A 22,114-nucleotide genomic window follows, 5' to 3' on the forward strand; every position below is an offset into this window, starting at 1 on the left:
TATAAAGGCAAAGGGGATAAAAGAGAGTGCAAAAATTATAGGGGGATAAGTCTGTTGAGTGTACCTGGTAAAGTGTATGGTAGAGTTATAATTGAAAGAATTAAGAGTAAGACGGAGAATAGGATAGCAGATGAACAAGGAGGCTTTAGGAAAGGTAGGGGGTGTGTGGACCAGGTGTTTACAGTGAAACATATAAGTGAACAGTATTTAGATAAGGCTAAAGAGGTCTTTGTGGCATTTATGGATTTGGAAAAGGCGTATGACAGGGTGGATAGGGGGGCAATGTGGCAGATGTTGCAAGTGTATGGTGTAGGAGGTAGGTTACTGAAAGCAGTGAAGAGTTTTTACGAGGATAGTGAGGCTCAAGTTAGAGTATGTAGGAAAGAGGGAAATTTTTTCCCAGTAAAAGTAGGCCTTAGACAAGGATGTGTGATGTCACCGTGGTTGTTTAATATATTTATAGATGGGGTTGTAAGAGAAGTAAATGCGAGGGTCTTGGCAAGAGGCGTGGAGTTAAAAGATAAAGAATCACACACAAAGTGGGAGTTGTCACAGCTGCTCTTTGCTGATGACACTGTGCTCTTGGGAGATTCTGAAGAGAAGTTGCAGAGATTGGTGGATGAATTTGGTAGGGTGTGCAAAAGAAGAAAATTAAAGGTGAATACAGGAAAGAGTAAGGTTATGAGGATAACAAAAAGATTAGGTGATGAAAGATTGAATATCAGATTGGAGGGAGAGAGTATGGAGGAGGTGAACGTATTCAGATATTTGGGAGTGGACGTGTCAGCGGATGGGTCTATGAAAGATGAGGTGAATCATAGAACTGATGAGGGAAAAAGAGTGAGTGGTGCACTTAGGAGTCTGTGGAGACAAAGAACTTTGTCCTTGGAGGCAAAGAGGGGAATGTATGAGAGTATAGTTTTACCAACGCTCTTATATGGGTGTGAAGCGTGGGTGATGAATGTTGCAGCGAGGAGAAGGCTGGAGGCAGTGGAGATGTCATGTCTGAGGGCAATGTGTGGTGTGAATATAATGCAGAGAATTCGTAGTTTGGAAGTTAGGAGGAGGTGCGGGATTACCAAAACTGTTGTCCAGAGGGCTGAGGAAGGGTTGTTGAGGTGGTTCGGACATGTAGAGAGAATGGAGCAAAACAGAATGACTTCAAGAGTGTATCAGTCTGTAGTGGAAGGAAGGCGGGGTAGGGGTCGGCCTAGGAAGGGTTGGAGGGAGGGGGTAAAGGAGGTTTTGTGTGCGAGGGGCTTGGACTTCCAGCAGGCATGCGTGAGCGTGTTTGATAGGAGTGAATGGAGACAAATGGTTTTTAATACTTGACGTGCTGTTGGAGTGTGAGCAAAGTAACATTTATGAAGGGATTCAGGGAAACCGGCAGGCCGGACTTGAGTCCTGGAGATGGGAAGTACAGTGCCTGCACTCTGAAGGAGGGGTGTTAATGTTGCAGTTTAAAAACTGTAGTGTAAAGCACCCTTCTGGCAAGACAGTGATGGAGTGAATGATGGTGAAAGTTTTTCTTTTTCGGGCCACCCTGCCTTGGTGGGAATCGGCCGGTGTGATAATAATAAAAAAAAATATATATATATATATATATATATATATATATATATATATATATATATATATATATTTATCACACTGGCCGATTCCCACCAAGGCAGGGTGGCCCGAAAAAGAAAAACTTTCACCATCATTCACTCCATCACTGTCTTGCCAGAAGGGTGCTTTACACTACAGTTTTTAAACTGCAACATTAACACCCCTCCTTCAGAGTGCAGGCACTGTACTTCCCATCTCCAGGACTCAAGTCCGGCCTGCCGGTTTCCCTGAATCCCTTCATAAATGTTAGTTTGCTCACACTCCAACAGCACGTCAAGTATTAAAAACCATTTGTCTCCATTCACTCCTATCAAACACGCTCATGCATGCCTGCTGGAAATCCAAGCCCCTCGCACACAAAACCTCCTTTACCCCCTTCCTCCAACCTTTCCTAGGCCGACCCCTACCCTGCCTTCCTTCCACTACAGACTGATACACTCTTGAAGTCATTCTGTTTCGCTCCATTCTCTCTACATGTCCGAACCACCTCAACAACCCTTCCTCAGCCCTCTGGACAACAGTTTTGGTAATCCCGCACCTCCTCCTAACTTCCAAACTACGAATTCTCTGCATTATATTCACACCACACATTGCCCTCAGACAAGACATCTCCACTGCCTCCAGCCTTCTCCTCGCTGCAACATTCATCACCCACGCTTCACACCCATATAAGAGCGTTGGTAAAACTATACTCTCATACATTCCCCTCTTTGCCTCCAAGGACAAAGTTCTTTGTCTCCACAGACTCCTAAGTGCACCACTCACTCTTTTTCCCTCATCAATTCTATGATTCACCTCATCTTTCATAGACCCATCCGCTGACACGTCCACTCCCAAATATCTGAATACGTTCACCTCCTCCATACTCTCTCCCTCCAATCTGATATCCAATCTTTCATCACCTAATCTTTTTGTTATCCTCATAACCTTACTCTTTCCTGTATTCACCTTTAATTTTCTTCTTTTGCACACCCTACCAAATTCATCCACCAATCTCTGCAACTTCTCTTCAGAATCTCCCAAGAGCACAGTGTCATCAGCAAAGAGCAGCTGTGACAACTCCCACTTTGTGTGTGATTCTTTATCTTTTAACTCCACGCCTCTTGCCAAGACCCTCGCATTTACTTCTCTTACAACCCCATCTATAAATATATTAAACAACCATGGTGACATTACACATCCTTGTCTAAGGCCTACTTTTACTGGGAAAAAAATTCCCTCTTTCCTACATACTCTTAACTTGAGCCTCACTATCCTCGTAAAAACTCTTCACTGCTTTCAGTAACCTACCTCCTACACCATACACTTGCAACATCTGCCACATTGCCCTCCTATCCACCCTGTCATACGCCTTTTCCAAATCCATAAATGCCACAAAGACCTCTTTAGCCTTATCTAAATACTGTTCACTTATATGTTTCACTGTAAACACCTGGTCCACACACCCCCTACCTTTCCTAAAGCCTCCTTGTTCATCTGCTATCCTATTCTCCGTCTTACTCTTAATTCTTTCAATTATAACTCTACCATACACTTTACCAGGTATACTCAACAGACTTATCCCCCTATAATTTTTGCACTCTGTTTTATCCCCTTTGCCTTTATACAAAGGAACTATGCATGCTCTCTGCCAATCCCTAGGTACCTTACCCTCTTCTATACATTTATTAAATAATTGCACCAACCACTCCAAAACTATATCCCCACCTGCTTTTAACATTTCTATCATTATCCCATCAATCCCGGCTGCCTTACCCCCTTTCATTTAACTACTGCCTCACGAACTTCCCCCACACTCACAACTGGCTCTTCCTCACTCCTACAAGATGTTATTCCTCCTTGCCCTATACACGAAATCACAGCTTCCCTATCTTCATCAACATTTAACAATTCCTCAAAATATTCCCTCCATCTTCCCAATACCTCTAACTCTCCATTTAATAACTCTCCTCTCCTATTTTTAACTGACAAATCCATTTGTTCTCTAGGCTTTCTTAACTTGTTAATCTCACTCCAAAACTTTTTACTTATTTTCAACAAAATTTGTTGATAACATCTCACCCACTCTCTCATTTGCTCTCTTTTTACATTGCTTCACCACTCTCTTAACCTCTCTCTTTTTCTCCATATACTCTTCCCTCCTTGCATCACTTCTACTTTGTAAAAACTTCCCATATGCTAACTTTTTCTCCCTTACTACTCTCTTTACATCATCATTCCACCAATCGCTCCTCTTCCCTCCTGCACCCACTTTCCTGTAACCACAAACTTCTGCTGAACACTCTAACACTACATTTTTAAACCTACCCCATACCTCTTCGACCCCATTGCCTATGCTCTCATTAGCCCATCTATCCTCCAATAGCTGTTTATATCTTACCCTAACTGCCTCCTCTTTTAGTTTATAAACCTTCACCTCTCTCTTCCCTGATGCTTCTATTCTCCTTGTATCCCATCTACCTTTTACTCTCAGTGTAGCTACAACTAGAAAGTGATCTGATATATCTGTGGCCCCTCTATAAACATGTACATCCTGAAGTCTACTCAACAGTCTTTTATCTACCAATACATAATCCAACAAACTACTGTCATTTCGCCCTACATCATATCTTGTATACTTATTTATCCTCTTTTTCTTAAAATATGTATTACCTATAACTAAACCCCTTTCTATACAAAGTTCAATCAAAGGGCTCCCATTATCATTTACACCTGGCACCCCAAACTTACCTACCACACCCTCTCTAAAAGTTTCTCCTACTTTAGTATTCAGGTCCCCTACCACAATTACTCTCTCACTTGGTTCAAAGGCTCCTATACATTCACTTAACATCTCCCAAGATCTCTCTCTCTCCTCTGCATTCCTCTCTTCTCCAGGTGCATACACGCTTATTATGACCCACTTCTCGCATCTAACCTTTACTTTAATCCACATAATTCTTGAATTTACACATTCATATTCTCTTTTCTCCTTCCATAACTGATCATTTAACATTACTGCTACCCCTTCCTTTGCTCTAACTCTCTCAGATACTCCAGATTTAATCCCATTTATTTCCCCCCACTGAAACTCTCCTACCCCCTTCAGCTTTGTTTCGCTTAGGGCCAAGACATCCAACTTCTTTTCATTCATAACATCAGCAATCATCTGTTTCTTGTCATCCGCACTACATCCACGCACATTTAAGCATCCCAGTTTTATAAAGTTTTTCTTCTTCTCTTTTTTAGTAAATGTCTACAGGAGAAGGGGTTACTAGCCCATTGCTCCCGGCATTTTAGTCGCCTCATACGACACGCATGGCTTACGGAGGAAAGATTCTTTTCCACTTCCCCATGGACAATAGAAGAAATAAAGAAGAACAAGAGCTATTTAGAAAAAGGAGAAAAACCTAGATGTATGTATATATATATGCATGTGCGTGTCTGTGAAGTGTGACCAAAGTGTAAGTAGGAGTAGCAAGATATCCCTGTTATCTAGCGTGTTTATGAGACAGAAAAAGAAACCAGCAATCCTACCATCATGCAAAACAGTTACAGGTTTCTGTTTCACAGTCATCTGGCAGGACGGTAGTACTTCCCTGGGTGGTTGCTGTCTACCAACCTACTAATATGTATATATATATATATATATATATATATATATATATATATATATATATATATATATATATATATATATATATATATATCTTTCTTTCAACACACCGGCCGTATCCCACTGAGGCAGGGTGGCCCAAAAAGAAAAACAGAAGTTTCTCATTATATATATATATATATATATATATATATATATATATATATATATATATATATACAGTGGACCCCCGCATAACGATGGCATCGCATAGCGATTTTTCCGCATAACGATTACTTTTATCGCAAAATTTTTGCCGCGCATACCGATTAAAAACCCGCATACCGATTTTCGTCCGAGACGCGTCCAATGTGCCCTCAGCCAGCCTCACATGTGCCGCTCCGTCCCATTGTTTACCAGCCAGCCTCCGCGGTAACATCCAAGCATACACTCGGAATATTTCGTATTATTACAGTAATTTCGGTGCTGTTTCTGGAAAATAAGTGACCATGGGCCCCAAGAAAGCTTCTAGTGCCAACCCTGTGGTAAAAAGGGTGAGAATTAGTATGGAAATTAAGAAAGATTTTGAAGGGTTTGGGGCTAACCCTGAGAAGCCTATGCCAGTTGTGGAATCCATTGTGCCTACTTCAAAGATTAAGGAAATGTGTGCAGAGTGGGTTGAACTGCAAACCTTTATAGACGAAAATCACCCTGACACAGCTGTTGCAAGCCGTGCTTGTGACTATTTCAATGACAATGTTATGGCCCATTTTAGGAAAGTCTTGAAGGAACGGGAGGTACAGAGCTCTATGGACAGATTTGTTGTGCAACAGAGGTCCAGTGACTCTCAAGCTGGTCCTAGTGGCATTAAAAGAAGAAGGGAAGTAACCCCAGAAAAGGACTTGCTACCTCAAGTCCTAATGGAAGGGGATTCCCCTTCTAAACAGTAAGAAGATAATGCTCTCCCCTCCTCCCATCCCATCAATCATCACCAGATCTTCAATAAAAGTAAGTGTCATGTAATTGTGCATGCCTTTTTCAGTTTGTGTGTATTAAAATTAACATTTCATGTGGTAAAAAAAAATTTTTTTCATACTTTTGGGCGTCTTGCACGGATTAATTTTATTTCCATTATTTCTTATGGGGAAAATTCATTCGCATAACGATTATTTCGCATAACGATGAGCCCTCTTGCACGGATTAAAATCGTTAACCGGGGGTCCACTGTATATATATATATATATATATATATATATATATAGGTAGTAGGTTGGTAGACAGCAACCACCCAGGGAGGTACTACCGTCCTGCCAAGTGAGTGTAAAACGAAAGCCTGTAATTGTTTTACATGATGGTAGGATTGCTGGTGTCCTTTTTTCTGTCTCATGAACATGCAAGATTTCAGGTACGTCTTGCTACTTCTACTTACACTTAGGTCACACTACACATACATGTACAAGCACATATATACACACCCCTCTGGGTTTTCTTCTATTTTCTTTCTAGTTCTTATTCTTGTTTATTTCCTCTTATCTCCATGGGGAAGTGGAACAGAGTTCTTCCTCCGTAAGCCATGCGTGTTGTAAGAGGCAACTAAAATGCCGGGAGCAAGGGGCTAGTAACCTCTTCTCCTGTATATATTACTAAATGTAAAAGGAGAAACTTTCGTTTTTCCTTTTGGGCCACCCCGCCTCGGTGGGATACGGCCGATGTGTTGAAAGAAAGAAGAAGATATATATATATATATATATATATATACACACACATACATACATACATACATACATACATACATACATATGTACATACATACATACACGTATTTGGACATGATAGTACGTAGTTGTACAAAAGAAACAGTACAGTGGTTGAGTGTACATGCCGAAGCTCCCCTTCCATGTATGCAGAGCATTGTGGGCAGGCTTAAAAATAACTTTTAAGTAAGCAATGATATATATTGAGTGGTAAAAATACAGTATACAACATGAAGAATAAATGAGTATTTGAAATAGGAGGATTTATAGTTGTACAAATTTGTAGCACTTTTGATGAGTTAGTGAGCATTGATAGTTTGATAGGGTTATAAGATAGAGTTAATGAGTATTTATTGAGTTGTGGGTGAGTAAGTGGTTTTTAAGAAGAGTTTTGAATTGATAAGCACACAGACACTTAACTCTGATGTAAACCCTCCCCTCAAATGTCTTCTTACCAACCTCAACAGAACACATGACCATAACACAAGGCACAGATCACTCTTTGATGTTCCTCGTGTCCATCTCACGCTATGCAAAAACTTAGTGCACATAAAAGGCCCAAAATCAAATCAAATCAAATCGAGGACGACGAGAGCTGTCATAAGATGGGAAGGAAGAAGGATAAGGAAGGATGGAAATAACTGGAAAAGGATGGGGAGAAGGGGAAGAGGAGGAATCAAGGCAAGTGGCCCAACCACTTTGGGACATGTGGTACAAAAGTACTGGAGACGTAGATAGAGAGGCTTGACTGATGTCATTGCTTGGCTCACTAGGAGAGGATGGCGAAGGCAGCGGTAGGAGCTGGGAGCGTCAGAAGGCAGCAAGCAGGATGAGTTGGTTATGGTCTTATACCGTTTATCAGTGCGGTATATTGTTTTCGAGAGAGTTGTATCACACTTATGGGAGAGCTGTAGTAGTATTCGTTGGTTTGGAGTTGGTGGAGTATCTGGTTGTAGGTAGGGAATGGTCTTTCTTCGCTTTGGTACGATACAGTGTTGTCTTGGAGATGTTGGATGAGTTCTAGGCGAGTCATGCTTGCAGGGTACAGCCTCGTGGTGTAGAATATGAGTCCTTTGTGTTTAACCCATGGTGTTCCAGGTAATCGACGTGAGCTAAGTTGAGAAGGCAGTGGTGGAGTAGAGGAAGGTGGTGTTGCTTCGTTTTCAACTTCAGTAGACGAATTAGAAGATGTTTCTGGTGGTAAGGCTTCTGATTGGTTGGATTCAGTGAGAGGTGGTGGCGGTGGAGGCTTCTCATTGGTCGTTGTTGGATTGACGTCACTAGTTGGTGGTGTTGATGGGACTTCTGCAGAAGAGTTGGCGATTAAGTTTTTGGTGAATTTGAGAATTTCTTCAGAAGGTGGAGATGCTGGAAATGTAAATGAAGGCATGTTGTTTAATGCAAATAACTCTTTGATGGTAGAGTTAAATGATCCAGGTACAGCCATGTTCTGCATGTGAGCGTATAGTAAGCAGTAGTGGATCTTGGTTACGTCACATGTTGGAGGAGTGATGATGGTGGAGGCGGGCTGAGTAGATGCTTGGAGTAATTTTGTAGTGTCTGCTTGTATCTTTGCAATTGCTACATACGTTGGTGTGTTGCTTGTAGGTTTTTCTTTGCTGCATCTTGTGTTTTCTTCATAATATCCTTTCTTGTAGGACATTTTGCTGCCAGTGTATGGTGATCATTACTCTTGCAGTTTAAGCACGCTGGTTGTGATGGAGCAGCAGCGGTACAGGAACTGAAGGTGTGTCCCTCACTACCACATGTAGTGCAGAACTTCTTGTCTTTTACTGGACATGCTTTGGTGGTGTGATGGTATGAATAACAGTTCCAGCAATGTTGAATGTAGTGGTATCTCTCTGCTTCAATGTAGGTAGGACTGATGTAGTAGTAGTAGTAGACAGCAAGACCTTCGTTCAGTGCCGTAGCAGCCATGTTCACGTCGGTGAAGGTGACCTTGAGCATGGACGTTGCATTTGGGATTTTTGTAATGCTGTCAACAGTAGCCCAAGTATTTTGCGTCTCGATGGATGACTTGAGTTCAGCAGTTGATTGAGAAGTCAGAATCTTGTCAAGTTTTTTAAGGAATACTGATTTCCTTGCCCTGAGGGCAGGAGATGATGTAACAGTAAACCCTTGAGCAGTAAGAGTAGTGATGGCTTCTGTAGTAAGTAACTTCTCTGCTTCAGCATCATCGTGACACACAACAATGAACGCTTCTTTCAGTGACAATACGGTGTTGAATTTTACTTCCAGTGTTACCTGAACAACAGTTGCAAGAGCAATCTTCGTTGAATCATCAACGGTACCATTTCTTGGTTTGATCTTTACACGATTTGCGTAGCTCATCGTGTAATTCAAGACGATGACAACGTTGGTAAAGGTTCCCCTCCCCAACAGGGATCGTAGGGAGACAAGTAAGTAAGGAGAGCTGCTATGACCTGCCTATAAAAGGCCCTAAAATCTGGAATTCATTACCTGTGAATATAAAAGAAACGCTGTCTGTTTATAAATTCAAGTCTCTTCTCAAAAATCACTTACTCACCCATAACCAAATAAATACTGAATAATTGTATCTTATAAATTGTATATCTTTAATGTTTCTCATAATTGTATCACAGAAATATTTAACCTGAGACCCAATCAAACTTTGTTATTTTTTTAATTACATTTCCTAACAGAATACTCCATTCTACTGATTGTACAGCAATGCATGCAACCATATGACCTGTCTGTGTAATAGTCACTAGAGCATAATTGTTATCTGTTTACAATAATGTTTAGGAATGCTTAGTTAATCTTAAGTTAATTTTAAGCCTGCCCATAATGCTCTGCATACAAGGGGCTTTGGCATGCTGCACTTAATTGTATTCTTTTGTACTTTTCTATATCATGTTCAAATTGTATTCTTTTGTACTTTTCTATATCATGTTCAAATTAATAATGAATAAATAAATAAATTCACAGGTAATGAAATGCGGATTTTTGGGCCTCTTGTGTGCATTGCATTTGTACAGTGTGAGATGGACATGAACATGAAAGAGTGATGTGCCTTGTGTTAAGGTTGGTAAGGAGGAGTTCAGTTTGGTAACAGAGCTACAGATGTCCCTCTTAACATAATGATAAATGGATCACCTATCACAAAGCTAACAGAGGGAAAATTCTTAGGAATCCACCTTGATAATAGACTCAAATTTCATACACATATACAACAAATTTCTAAGAAAATTTCCAAGACTGTAGGCATACTATCGAAGATACGGTACTATGTTCCACAGTCAGCCCTCCTGGCCCTATATCACTCTCTTATTTACCCCTATCTCATCTATGGAATTTGTGCATGGGGCTCAACAACAAGTAACCATCTCAGACCACTAATTACCCAACAAAAGGCTGCAGTTAGAATGATAACAAATTCTCACTATAGGCAGCACACTCCACCAATATTCAATACACTAAACCTACTCACCATACAAAACATCCATACTTATTACTGCACCTATTACATACATAGAACACTTAACTCTGATATTAACCCTCCCCTCAAACATCTCCTTGCCAACCTCAACAGAACACATGACCATAACACAAGGCACAGATCACTCTTTGATGTTCCTCGTGTCCATCTCACACTATGCAAAAACTCAATGCACATAAAAGGCCCTAAAATCTGGAATTCATTACCTGTAAATATAAAAGAAACACTACCTGTTTATAAATTCAAGTCTCTTCTCAAAGATCACTTACTCACCCAAAACCAAATAAATACTGAATAACTGAACCTTATAAATTGTATATCTTAAATGTTTCTCACAATTATATCACATAAATGTTAAACCTAAAACCCAATCTAACTTTATTATTTTTTAAATACACTACCTAACAGAATACTCCATTCTACTGAATGTACAACAATGCATACAATCATATGACCTGTTTTTGTAATACTCACTTGTGCTTTATAGTAATCTGTTTACATTAAAGTTTTATCACTGATTTCATCATTGCTTAGTTAATCTTAAGTTAATTTTAAGCCAGCCCGTAATGCTATGCATAGTATAAGTGGCTTTGGCATGCTGCTCTTATCTGTATTTTTTGTACCTCTGTATGTGTGCTCAAATTTTAAATAAATAAATAAATAAATAAATAAATATTGGAGTTTTGTATGTAGGTACAATAATAAGTATGGATGTTTTGTATGGTGAGTAAGTTTTGGTATCTGTAGTGGGAATTTGTTGTCATTGTGACTGGAACATTTATTTTGTTGGGTAATTAACGGTCTGAGATGCTCTATTGTCGTTGAGCCTCACGCACAAATTCCGTAGGCGAGATAAACGAGTGAGTGATACAGAGGGGTGACTGTATGTTGGATAGTATGCCTTCGAGATTTTCTTTGAAATGTGTTTGAAGTTATTCTGAATGGAGCGAAACAGAATAACTTCAAGAGTGTATCAGTCTGTAGTGGAAGGAAGGCGGGGTAGGGGTCGGCCTAGGAAGGGTTGGAGGGAGGGGGTAAAGGAGGTTTTGTGTGCGAGGGGCTTGGACTTCCAGCAGGCATGCGTGAGCGTGTTTGATAGGAGTGAATGGAGACAAATGGTTTTTAATACTTGACGTGCTGTTGGAGTGTGAGCAAAGTAACATTTATGAAGGGATTCAGGGAAACCGGCAGGCCGGACTTGAGTCCTGGAGATGGGAAGTACAGTGCCTGCACTCTGAAGGAGGGGTGTTAATGTTGCAGTTTAAAAACTGTAGTGTAAAGCACCCTTCTGGCAAGACAGTGATGGAGTGAATGATGGTGAAAGTTTTTCTTTTTCGGGCCACCCTGCCTTGGTGGGAATCGGCCGGTGTGATAATAAAAAAAATAATTATCAAGGTGGATTCGTAAGAATTTTCCCTCTGTGAGCTTTGTGATGTTAAGAGGGACGTGTGTTTCCAAACTGTATCGAGTAGGTTTTGTCAATATTTAGAGTAGATTTTCTGTAATTTGGTATTGGCTAGCACGACCGAAGAAAACAGTGTCGGTCTGAGTAGTTGCGATAGGTCGTTTATGTAAATGAAGAGGGCCAAGGACACTTTTGTGTGGGAAGAGTTTGCTTCATTTGTGTACACATTGTAGTTTCAGGGAATTGCCTCTTATACTATAGAGACAATTTGATTTTGAGCAACACCTGTATCAAAAGTAAATCAATGAATATAGTTTTTTCTGGAGTGCACTGTACAACTGTAATGACACTATTGCAAATAAACCAACCATTTTTCTGTGTTTCACTGATATCTCCCACATCTGCAGAGTTTCCTGCATCGTTTTGTGCTTCTCCATGCTGTTCCCATTATTTTAATACTATAGAAGAGGCCAAAGAAGCTCCAGCAGTCAAAAGTGCCATTCTACCAAGATATCATCATCAGTACTACGAACCCGCTATCTGGAAGTCGAAGCACACCTGTTGTACATTCCACAATGTACTGCACATGTGTGCTTTGTTGCACAATCTCTATATATCAGAGTTAAGTAAACAGTGACTTGTATAGTATTTCCTAGTATCTTTGAATAATTTTCCTGATACTAAACTAACAAACATTTCCTCTGTTTATTAGTTACATTTTCAGGCTTTACAAATGAATTGTATTTTGATTTTTTATTCACATAATGAATTTTTATTCACGCCAAAAAATAGATTACGTATTTACTTTTATGCAATGTTGTAATAATTGTATAAATAATAAGAACATAAGAAAGAAGGAACACTGCAGCAGGTCTACTGGCCCATGCCAGGCAGGTCCAAGTCTCCTACCGGCTTAAGCCAATGCCCCAACCTAGTCAGGTCGGGTCACATTCACCCAAGGAACATGGCAACTGACCTAGTAGTACAAGCTAATCAGGTCCAGCTCACTCCCACCCGTGTATTCATCTAACGTATTTTTAAAATTACACAACTTTTTAGCCTCTATAACTGTACTTGGGAGTTTGTTCCACTCATCCACAACTCTATTACCAAACCAGTGCTTTCTTATATCCTTCCTGAATCTGAATTTATCCAACTTAAAACCATTGCTACGAGTCCCATCCAGGCTAGACACTTTGAGCACGTCATTTACATCCCCTTTATTTACTCCTGTCTTCCGTTTGTACACCTCAATCATATCCCCCCCTGGTTCTATGCCTTTCTAAAGAGTGCAGATTCAGGGCCTCAGTCTATCCTCATAGGGAAGATTTCTGATCCATGGGATCAACTTTGTCATCCTCCTCTGTATGTTTTCCAGAGCATTTATATGCATTCAGTCAATCAATCAATCAAGCGTATTCTCTATAAGGATTACAATGCAGGGTTTATGGATTTTGGATATTGTGTGATTTACATGTTTTAAAATACTAATTACAGAGGGGGCCACTAGGACACCTAGCATGGCTAGGCATTTCGGCCAGACTTGGATTAATTCTTAGCTTTAAATTATTACAGATTATGGTATTAAGGCTAAGTGACTACATTATAGTTTGTGAGTTTAGCAATGTGAATACAGTGGACCCTCGACCAGCGATATTAATGCGTTCCTGAGAGCTCATCGTTAATCAAAATTATCGTTAGTCGAGTTAATTTTCCCCATAAGAAATAATGGAAATCAAATTAATCCGTGCAAGACACCCAAAAGTATTGAAAAAAAAAAAAATTTACCACATGAAATATTAATTTTAATACACACAAACTGAAGAAGACATGCACAGTTACATGACACTTACCTTTATTGAAGATCTGGTGATGATTGATGGGATGGGAGGAGGGGAGAGTGTTGATGGTGTTAGTGTTTAGAAGGGGAATCCCCTTCCATTAGGACTTGAGGTGGCAAGTCCTTTTTCGGGGTTACTTCCCTTCTTCTTTTAATGCCACTAGGACCAGCTTGAGAGTCACTGGATCTCTGTCGCACAACATATCTGTCCATAGAGGCCTGTACCTCCCGTTCCTTTATGACATTCCTAAAGTGTTGAACAACATTGTCAGTGTCACAATTAAACACTTGTTCAGGTTTCAATTCTTCACTATGTACTCCTTGAATTCCTGCACATATTTTTCAGCTGCTTTTTGGTCCAAACTGGCAGTCTCACCATGCCTTATCACACTATGTATGCCACTACGATTCTTAAATCTCTCAAACCAACCTTTGCTGGCTTTAAATTTGCTCACATCATCACTAGTTGCTGACATTTTTCTAATTAAATCCTCATGCAACTTCCTAGCCTTTTCACATATGATCGCTTGAGAGATGCTATCTCCTGCTATCTGTTTTTCGTTTATCCACACCAATAACAGTCTCTCAACATCTTCTATCACTTGCGATCTCAGTTTCGAAAACATAGTTGCACCTTTGTCAAGAACAGCTTCCTTGATTGCCATTTTCTTGGCCACAATAGTAGCGATGATTGATTGGGGTTTTGTGTACAACCTGGCCATCTCGGAGACACGCACTCCACTTTCATACTTAGCAATGATCTCTTTCTTCATATCCATAGTAATTCTCACCCTTTTTGCTGTAGGGTTGGCACTAGAAGCTTTCTTGAGGCCCATGGTGACTTATTTTGCAGGTGCAATCACTAAAAAGGCTGTGATAATATGAAATGTTCCGATTGTATGCTTAGAAGCTACCGCGATGGCTGGCTGGCTTGTAAACACTGGCCAGAAGTGGACGCGTCTCAGACGGAACGAATAGTGTTGGTCTAGTTTTTCAGCGCTAATCGAGGCAAAATTTTTGCGTTAAAATGTATCGCTAGTCGGATTTATCATTAATCGATGCCATCGTTGGTCGAGGGTCCACTGTACTTTTGTTTTGGCACAATACATAGTGTCTATATTGGAGTATCACAGGCAAACTTATGACTAGTTAGGATTCCATACCATGGGCGGGACTTGAACCCGCGGTCAGAGAGTCGTGAAACTCCAGACTCTCTGACCATGGGTTTAAGTCCCGCCCGTGGTATGGTTTGTTTGCAATCGTGTCATTACGATTTCGTGAGTCAGTTAGGATTCATTATTTTAAGATTAAGATTTGTATTTCTGTGTTTATAGTTAATGGGTGAGCGAGTGTAAGTGTGAACCGCCAGGTGGTTTTCATGTAGTTAGTTGACGGGGTGTATCAGGGAGACGAGATGTTTTCTAACTGTAGTTTTGAAAGTGATGAATGTGTCTGCAGTTCTGGAGTTTTATTAATTTGGTGAGAACTGATGAATATTGTTTGAGAATATCTTTGTGTAATAAGCCCTGTCTATATTGCTTTTCATATTGGTGTTTCTTATCAATGGATTTCAGAATGCTGCTGGTTAGCCATGGGCAACCAAGCCATTTATTCGTGACGTGTTTCGTTTTTATAGGACAATGTTTGTCGTATAGTCTAAGTATTTTGTTAAGTAAAATGTCTGTCCAGTCGTCAATACCATTGGCATTGGAGAATTCTGTAGGCCAGTCAACAGTCTCTAGGTCTGCTGTGAAATTCCTTCTTGAGGCCTCATCACGGAGTCTAAATGAAACTGTTGCATTCGAGTGGTGGCGGCGGCGGTGGCGGCTCACTAATGTTTGTTAAGAGGAAGGTCGGGTAGTGGTCTGTAGTGCTGTCTGTGATTATCCCTGATTTAAGGGGGGGGGGCTAGTATATTGGTCCATATGTGGTCTATTATGGTTGCACTCGTCTAAGTCAGCCTGGTTGGTTTAGTTATTGTCGGTATGAGAAGTGTGTTGTTCGTATTATTGACGAAATCAGTTACAGGCTGATCATCTGGTTGGCCAAGGTTGATATTGAAGTCTCCAGCTAAGATAAGGCGGTGCTTGTTCATTTGTCTGTTTGTTATAAGTGCCTTTAGATTCTCACTGAAATTTGGGATGTTTGTGCGGGGTATCCGGTAAATGGCAACGATTGTTATAGGCGTCTTAAGGTTTTTTACAGTAAAATTAGCAAAAATGTATTCCCCGCATTCATTACTAAAGCAAGCGGTGCTAATACAAGATAGTTGGTTAGAGTAATAGATTGCAATACCACCCCCAACTTGGTATGGTCTGCAGTTGTGGATTGCTGTGTATCCTGGTAGAGGGTAGATATCTATTGTGTCCTGCTTAAGCCAGGTCTCGGTAAGAATAATGCAGGAGAAAGGTGTCTTTAGCGATTCAAGGAGTGCCAGGAGGTCATCGTAGTGTTTGCTTAAGGACCTGATGTTGTAGTTAAGAACTGATAGACTTTGAGCAGTGTTTAGGATAGTTCTGGCTTGTGATGCTGTGTAATAAAGGCAGTTACTCTCCAATAAGTTTGGATTATGCGTTAGATTACGGAGGTTTAGATCAGGGTCGACGCGATCGTTCATCTTTTAGGTTTAAATAGCGGTTATTTATATCCCGTATTGTGCGGCGAGTTCTAATACTGGTATCTGTAGTAGTGGGAAGTTTGGACAAGTATATAGCTAAAGCACTTTGGTCATATAGTGTATAGTCTCAAATAAACATAATGAAGTTGATATTGTCTGTGTGTTGTGGTAGAATGAGCTAAAGTACAACTAGGTATAAACTAATATTATAAAAATACAAATTACAAATAGCACCAGACTCACTCTTGTAATTGCACTAAGGTCTAATATAATGAATTTGGTGTTGTCTATGTATTGAGCTAGAATGAGCTAAAGTACAACTAGGTATAAACTAATAAAAATACAAATTAAAATGGTACAAGATTCTCACTTGCAATTGCACTAAGGTCTAATATAAGTTGTTAACAAGAACAAGAGTATAACTAGATTGAAATTGACAAGATAAAATACACAAATTAATGTGCCAAAAGAATAAAAAAAAAATAAAAATGGCAACTTATTTATAATATGATAGTAAGATGGTACAAAGGATAATATAAAGGTTGGAGTTGAATATACAAACTTGAAAATTTGGCAACAAATGGTAAAGAAAAGTATAAAATAATGTTTAATGTACAAAAGTAAAATTGACTGGTAGTAAATATGGTGTTTAATAAAATTTGAGTAAGTAATAAAGATTACAAAAAATATTAATAAAAATAAAAATAAATGTTTATTTTAAGTACTAAATTTTAAGAAGAGTTATTTGGACTCAATATTGGACTGGTAGTTATACTAGAGCTTAATTGGCAGTACAAGGTATTTAAGAGTAAGGAACTACTCTAAGATAGTAAATGTGGTATTAAAACAGGTTATGGTAATTAAACAAGTAATGGTAGTTAAAATAATGTCGAAAATGTTAAGAGTAAATTGTACTGATAGTAAAAATGGTATTTGATAATAAATTTGGTAAGTAATAGCAATTAATAGTATTTAAAGAAATATGAGGTTGTAATATGGACAAGAAAGTATTAATGAAGCAAATATTTAAGCAATCAATAGTAGTAATTAAGAAAATTATGTAATATAAGGTGACTTATGCTTACTAGTGAAATCACATTACTGAGGTAGTTGATTTTTTGATTATTACTAAGAGATTGTACTGTGAAATTTGTACAATAATGGAGCAAAACATACACTACACGTAGGCTTTTAGGTCGGACACTGTCCAACCCCGAGAAATCGCGATAGATCGTTCTCGTCCGTGATTGTGTACAGTTGGCCTACATTTGTTTTCCCAAGTAGAATTTTCCCATCCCGTGTGAAGCGTTGGTGTATTGTGTCATTATTCTCCCGCTCAAGTTTTCCGACTCTATACAGGAGGTTCTGACGTTTTTTGGCGAGACACTCGTTTATGTATACCTCTTTCTTTAATAGATGCAATAATTAAGTCTTTTTTCCTGTCGTGCGAGTGGAATCTAAGCATTCCGTAATACGGTGACCAAAACTGTGCAGCATAATCTAAATGAGGCCTAACCAAGGATATATAGAGTTGAAGAACAACCCGAGGACTCGTATTATTTACGCTTCTCGATATGAAGCCAAGGATTCTGTTAGCTTTATTGCAAACACTTGTGCACTGTTGTCTCGGTTTTAGATTACCGCTAACCAAAACTCGTAAATCTTTTTCGCAATCCGTAACGTTAAGATCTACGTTGTTTAGTTTGTGTGGCATGGTTATTTTCCTGTCCAACATTTAGAACTTAGTATTCATCTATATTAAATTGCATCTGCCACTCGTCCGACCACTGCATCAGTCTATTCAAATCTCGGAGTGCTTTAGTGTCCTCATCGGAACGAATTCGAGGGCCTATTTTGGCGTCGTCGGCAGACTTGCTTACGTCGCTCTGCATGCCCTCGTTGGTGTCATTTATGTAGATTGCAAACAACAGGGGGCCCCCCAACACTGACCCCCGTGGAACACCACTCATGACGCTTCCTCACTCTGATTTCTCCCCATTTATGCAAACTTTCCTCTGCTGCCTATTTGTCAACTGTGCCTCTATCCAGGAAAAAATTTCTCCTCCTGTTCCATGTGCCTTAATTTTCCTCAGTAGTCTCTGATGTGGGATCCTGTCAAAAGCCTTACTTGCTGACTTATACACAATATCATATTCATTACCGTGATGTACCTCCTCAAACACCTCGGTGAAAAAAGTTAATAAATTCGTAAGGCAGGAATGCCCCTTTGTAAAACCGTGCTGAGATTCCTCGATTAATTTGTGTTTTTCAAGGTGGCTACGAACTGCTTCGGCAATTATTGATTCCATAAATTTTCCCACTATAGAGGTTAGTCTTATTGGTCTATAGTTTGAAGCTAAGGACCTGCTACCTGCTTTGAAAATAGGTATCACATTTGCCATTTTCCACTTATCTGGCAGCATGGCAGTCTGTATGATATGTTGAAAAGATTAGCCAGAGGTTTGCTAAGCTCCTCTTTACATTGCTTTAGAACCCTTGCATAGAGTTCATCAGGGCCTGGGGATTTGTTAGGTTTTAATTTACCTATTTGCCTAAGGACCACGTCACTTGTGACCCTAATTGTGCATAATTTATCATCATCCTGTTCTACATAATTTATTATTTCTGGAATATTGCTAGTATCTTCCCATGTAAAAACCGAGAAGAAGTACGTGTTAAAAATTCTACACATTCCCGAGTAACTTTTGAGTGGGCCTGTCTTGTCCCCGATGTTACTTCTGTATACCTGAAAGAATCCTTTTGGGTTAGTCTTTGATTCTCTTGCAAGTTTAACCTCATAATCTCTATGCAATCAGCATAACTTAGTTGAGCTATGTCCATTAGGCAACAGGCCAGAATCAAGCAACATTCAAAAAAAGGCTATACTAATAATGAAGCTCTAAACCCTTAAGGGTTTGGAGCTGAACCTGTCTAGCATAAGTCAATGGGCCTGTTGATGTGTTCCAATATAATGCTCTGAATCAGTCTAGTCAGTAGAGCCAATAAAGAATAGTTAATTAAACCTATATACCATGGGCCAGTAGGGCTACTACAGTGTTCTTTCTTTATGTTCTTATATACCACATAACTTACCTTTTATCTTTAAGACTGGCTGGCTGGTTGGCTGGCTGGTTGGCTGGTTGGCTGGTTGGCTGGTTGGCTGGCTGGCTGACTGACTGACTGACTGACTGACTGACTGACTGACTGACTGACTGACTGACTGACTGACTGACTGACTGACTGACTGGCTGGCTGGCTGGCTGGCTGGCTGGCTGGCTGACTGGCTGACTGACTGGCTGGCTGACTGGCTGGCTGGCTGGCTGACTGGCTGACTGGCTGACTTGAGACCTAACACATCTATCTATCTACTGTCCTGCAAAAACCTGCCAAAGAAATGCTTTAAATAAGTTACGTACAAAGACTTTTAGATTTAGTATAAAACAGCATAATTTCAGTTTTGCAAGTTTATTATGAGCTGTCATCCTTAAGTCAAGCTTCACTTTTAATATCATTCCAGTTCCATAAGAGATACTCTGTAATTTTGGAACAGAACCTAACTTTAATTTAATTAAAAGAATCTTTCACGACACTTGCATGCTCCCTCACCTTCAAGAGCAACCAGGAATTACTTCAAATACAATGGGTAGATTTTAATTTCAAATTAATTAGCCAATGTATAATAATCTAGTCAAACCATTAAACAATTCACAACTTTTCTATATCCACAACACTGTAAAAAAACCATTTGCCCCACAAAGAAATTTTCTTAATTCAAAGTTAACCTATCTCCAGCTTTATAAATTTGCATCGTATTTGCCATTTTAAGAGCATAAGAAAGAAGGAACACTGCAACAGGCCTACTGGCCCATGCGAGGCAGGTCCAAGTCTCCTACCGGCTTAAGCCAACGCACCCGACCTAGTTGGGTCGGGTCACATTCACTCGAACACGGCGACTGACATAGCAGCACAAGCTAATCGGGTCCAACTCACACCCACTCGTGCATTTATCAAACCTATTTTTAAAACTACACATTTTAGCCCCTAACTGTACTCGGGATTCTGTTCCGTTCATCCGCGACTGTTACCAGACCAGTTCACAGTGATATGTTGAAAAGACCAAGTTTTGCTAAATTCCCCTTACAACATTTGCAAATGTGATACCTGTTTACAAGGGAGATTGGTCTATAATTTAAAGATAGCTACCTATTTGCTTAACCATTGTTTTGAAAATGGATGGAATAAATTGCCAAAGCAATTAGAGGCCACCTTCAAAGATATCGACGAATCTCTGGACAATTTTACGATGAGGCTTTCCTGCCTTACGAATCTACTTTCTTATCTGAGGTATTTGAGGAATGTAGAGGCACAGAATAAGATTAAAAATATCCTAGACATCCTCCATCCTTGACGTGGGCAAGAAGTACAGTGGACCCCCGCATAGCGACTTTAATCCGTGCAAGAGGGCTGGTTGTTATGCGAAATGTTCGGTATGCGAATGAATTTTCCCCATAAGAAATAATGGAAATCAAATTAATCCATGCAAGACACCCAAAAGTATGAAAAAAAAAATTTTACCACATGAAATGTTAATTTTAATACACACAAACTGAAAAAGGCATGCACACTTACATGACACGTACTTTTATTGAAGATCTGGTGATGATTGATGGGATGGGAGGAGGGGAGAGAGAGTGTTAGTGTTTAGAAGGGGAATCCCCTTCCATTAAGACTTGAGGTGTCGAGTCCTTTTCTGGGGTTACTTCCCTTCTTCTTTTAATGCCACTAGGACCAGCTTCAGAGTCACTGGACTTCTTTCGCACAACATATCTCCATAGTGGCCTGTACCTCTCGTTCCTTTATGACTTCCCTAAAGTGTTTCACAACATTGTCAGTGTAATAATCACCAGCACGGCTTGCAATAGCTGTGTGAGGGTGATTTTCATCCATGAAGGTTTGCACTTCAAGCCACTTTGCACAGATTTCCTTAATCTTTGTAGTAGGCAATTTCTTCAATTTCTCTCTCCCCTCCTCTGAACCAGTTTCCTCAGGTCTGGCCTCTTGCTGTTGAAGTTGATCTATCAGCTCATCAGTGGTTAGTTCTTCATTGTCCTCCTCCACCAACTCTTCCACATCATCCCCATTAACCTCCAACCCCAAGGACTTTCCCAATGCCACAATGGATTCCTCAACTGGCATAATCCTCTCAGGGTTAGCCTCAAACCCTTCAAAATCCCTTTTGTCTACACATTCTGGCCACAGTTTCTTCCAAGCAGAGTTCAAGGTCTTCTTAGTCACTCCCTCCCAAGCCTTACCTATAAGGTTTACACAATTGAGGATATTAAAGTGCTCTCTCCAAAACTCTCTTAGAGTCAGTTGAGTTTCTGAGGTCACTACAAAGCACCTTTCAAACAGAGCTTTTGTGTACAGTTTTTTGAAGTTTGCAATAACCTGCTGGTCCATGGGCTGCAGGAGAGGAGTGGTATTAGGAGGCAAAAACTTGACCTTAATGAAGCTCATGTCCCCATAAAGTCGCTCTGCCACGTCTGTAGGATGACCAGGGGCATTGTCTAACACCAGGAGGCACTTAAGGTCTAATTTCTTTTCAGTTAGGTAATCTTTCACATTGGGGGCAAATGCATGGTGTAACCAGTCATAGAAAAAGTCCCTAGTGACCCATGCCTTACTGTTTGCCCTCCTCAGCACACACAAATTCTCCTTGAGGACATTCTTTTGCCTGAACGGTCTGGGAGTTTCAGAGTGATACACTAATAAAGGCTTCACTTTGCAATCATCACTAGCATTGGAACACATCAACAAAGTAAGCCTGTCTTT

General features: G+C 40.0%; 1 protein-coding gene across 6 annotated transcripts in view; it reads left to right on the forward strand.

Annotated features, from left to right (window-relative positions):
• Nucleotides 1-22,114, forward strand: part of LOC138855377 (FH1/FH2 domain-containing protein 3-like) — an 82,228-nt gene that overhangs the window by 47,905 nt on the left and 12,209 nt on the right. For 5 of the 6 annotated variants that reach the window (XR_011394617.1, XR_011394619.1, XR_011394620.1 and 2 more), the window contains one exon: nt 12,233-12,446. Coding sequence is in view for 1 of the 6 variants with exons in the window: in XM_070104498.1 (XP_069960599.1) it covers nt 12,233-12,281 (49 nt within the window). In the remaining 5 variants the exon portion in view is untranslated. Of the gene's footprint in view, nt 1-12,232; nt 21,674-22,114 lie in introns of those variants that run through there. The other variant, XM_070104498.1, reaches the window with a different exon arrangement.

Source organism: Cherax quadricarinatus, chromosome 92 (assembly GCF_038502225.1).
Source record: "Cherax quadricarinatus isolate ZL_2023a chromosome 92, ASM3850222v1, whole genome shotgun sequence".
Classification (NCBI taxonomy): domain Eukaryota; kingdom Metazoa; phylum Arthropoda; class Malacostraca; order Decapoda; family Parastacidae; genus Cherax; species Cherax quadricarinatus.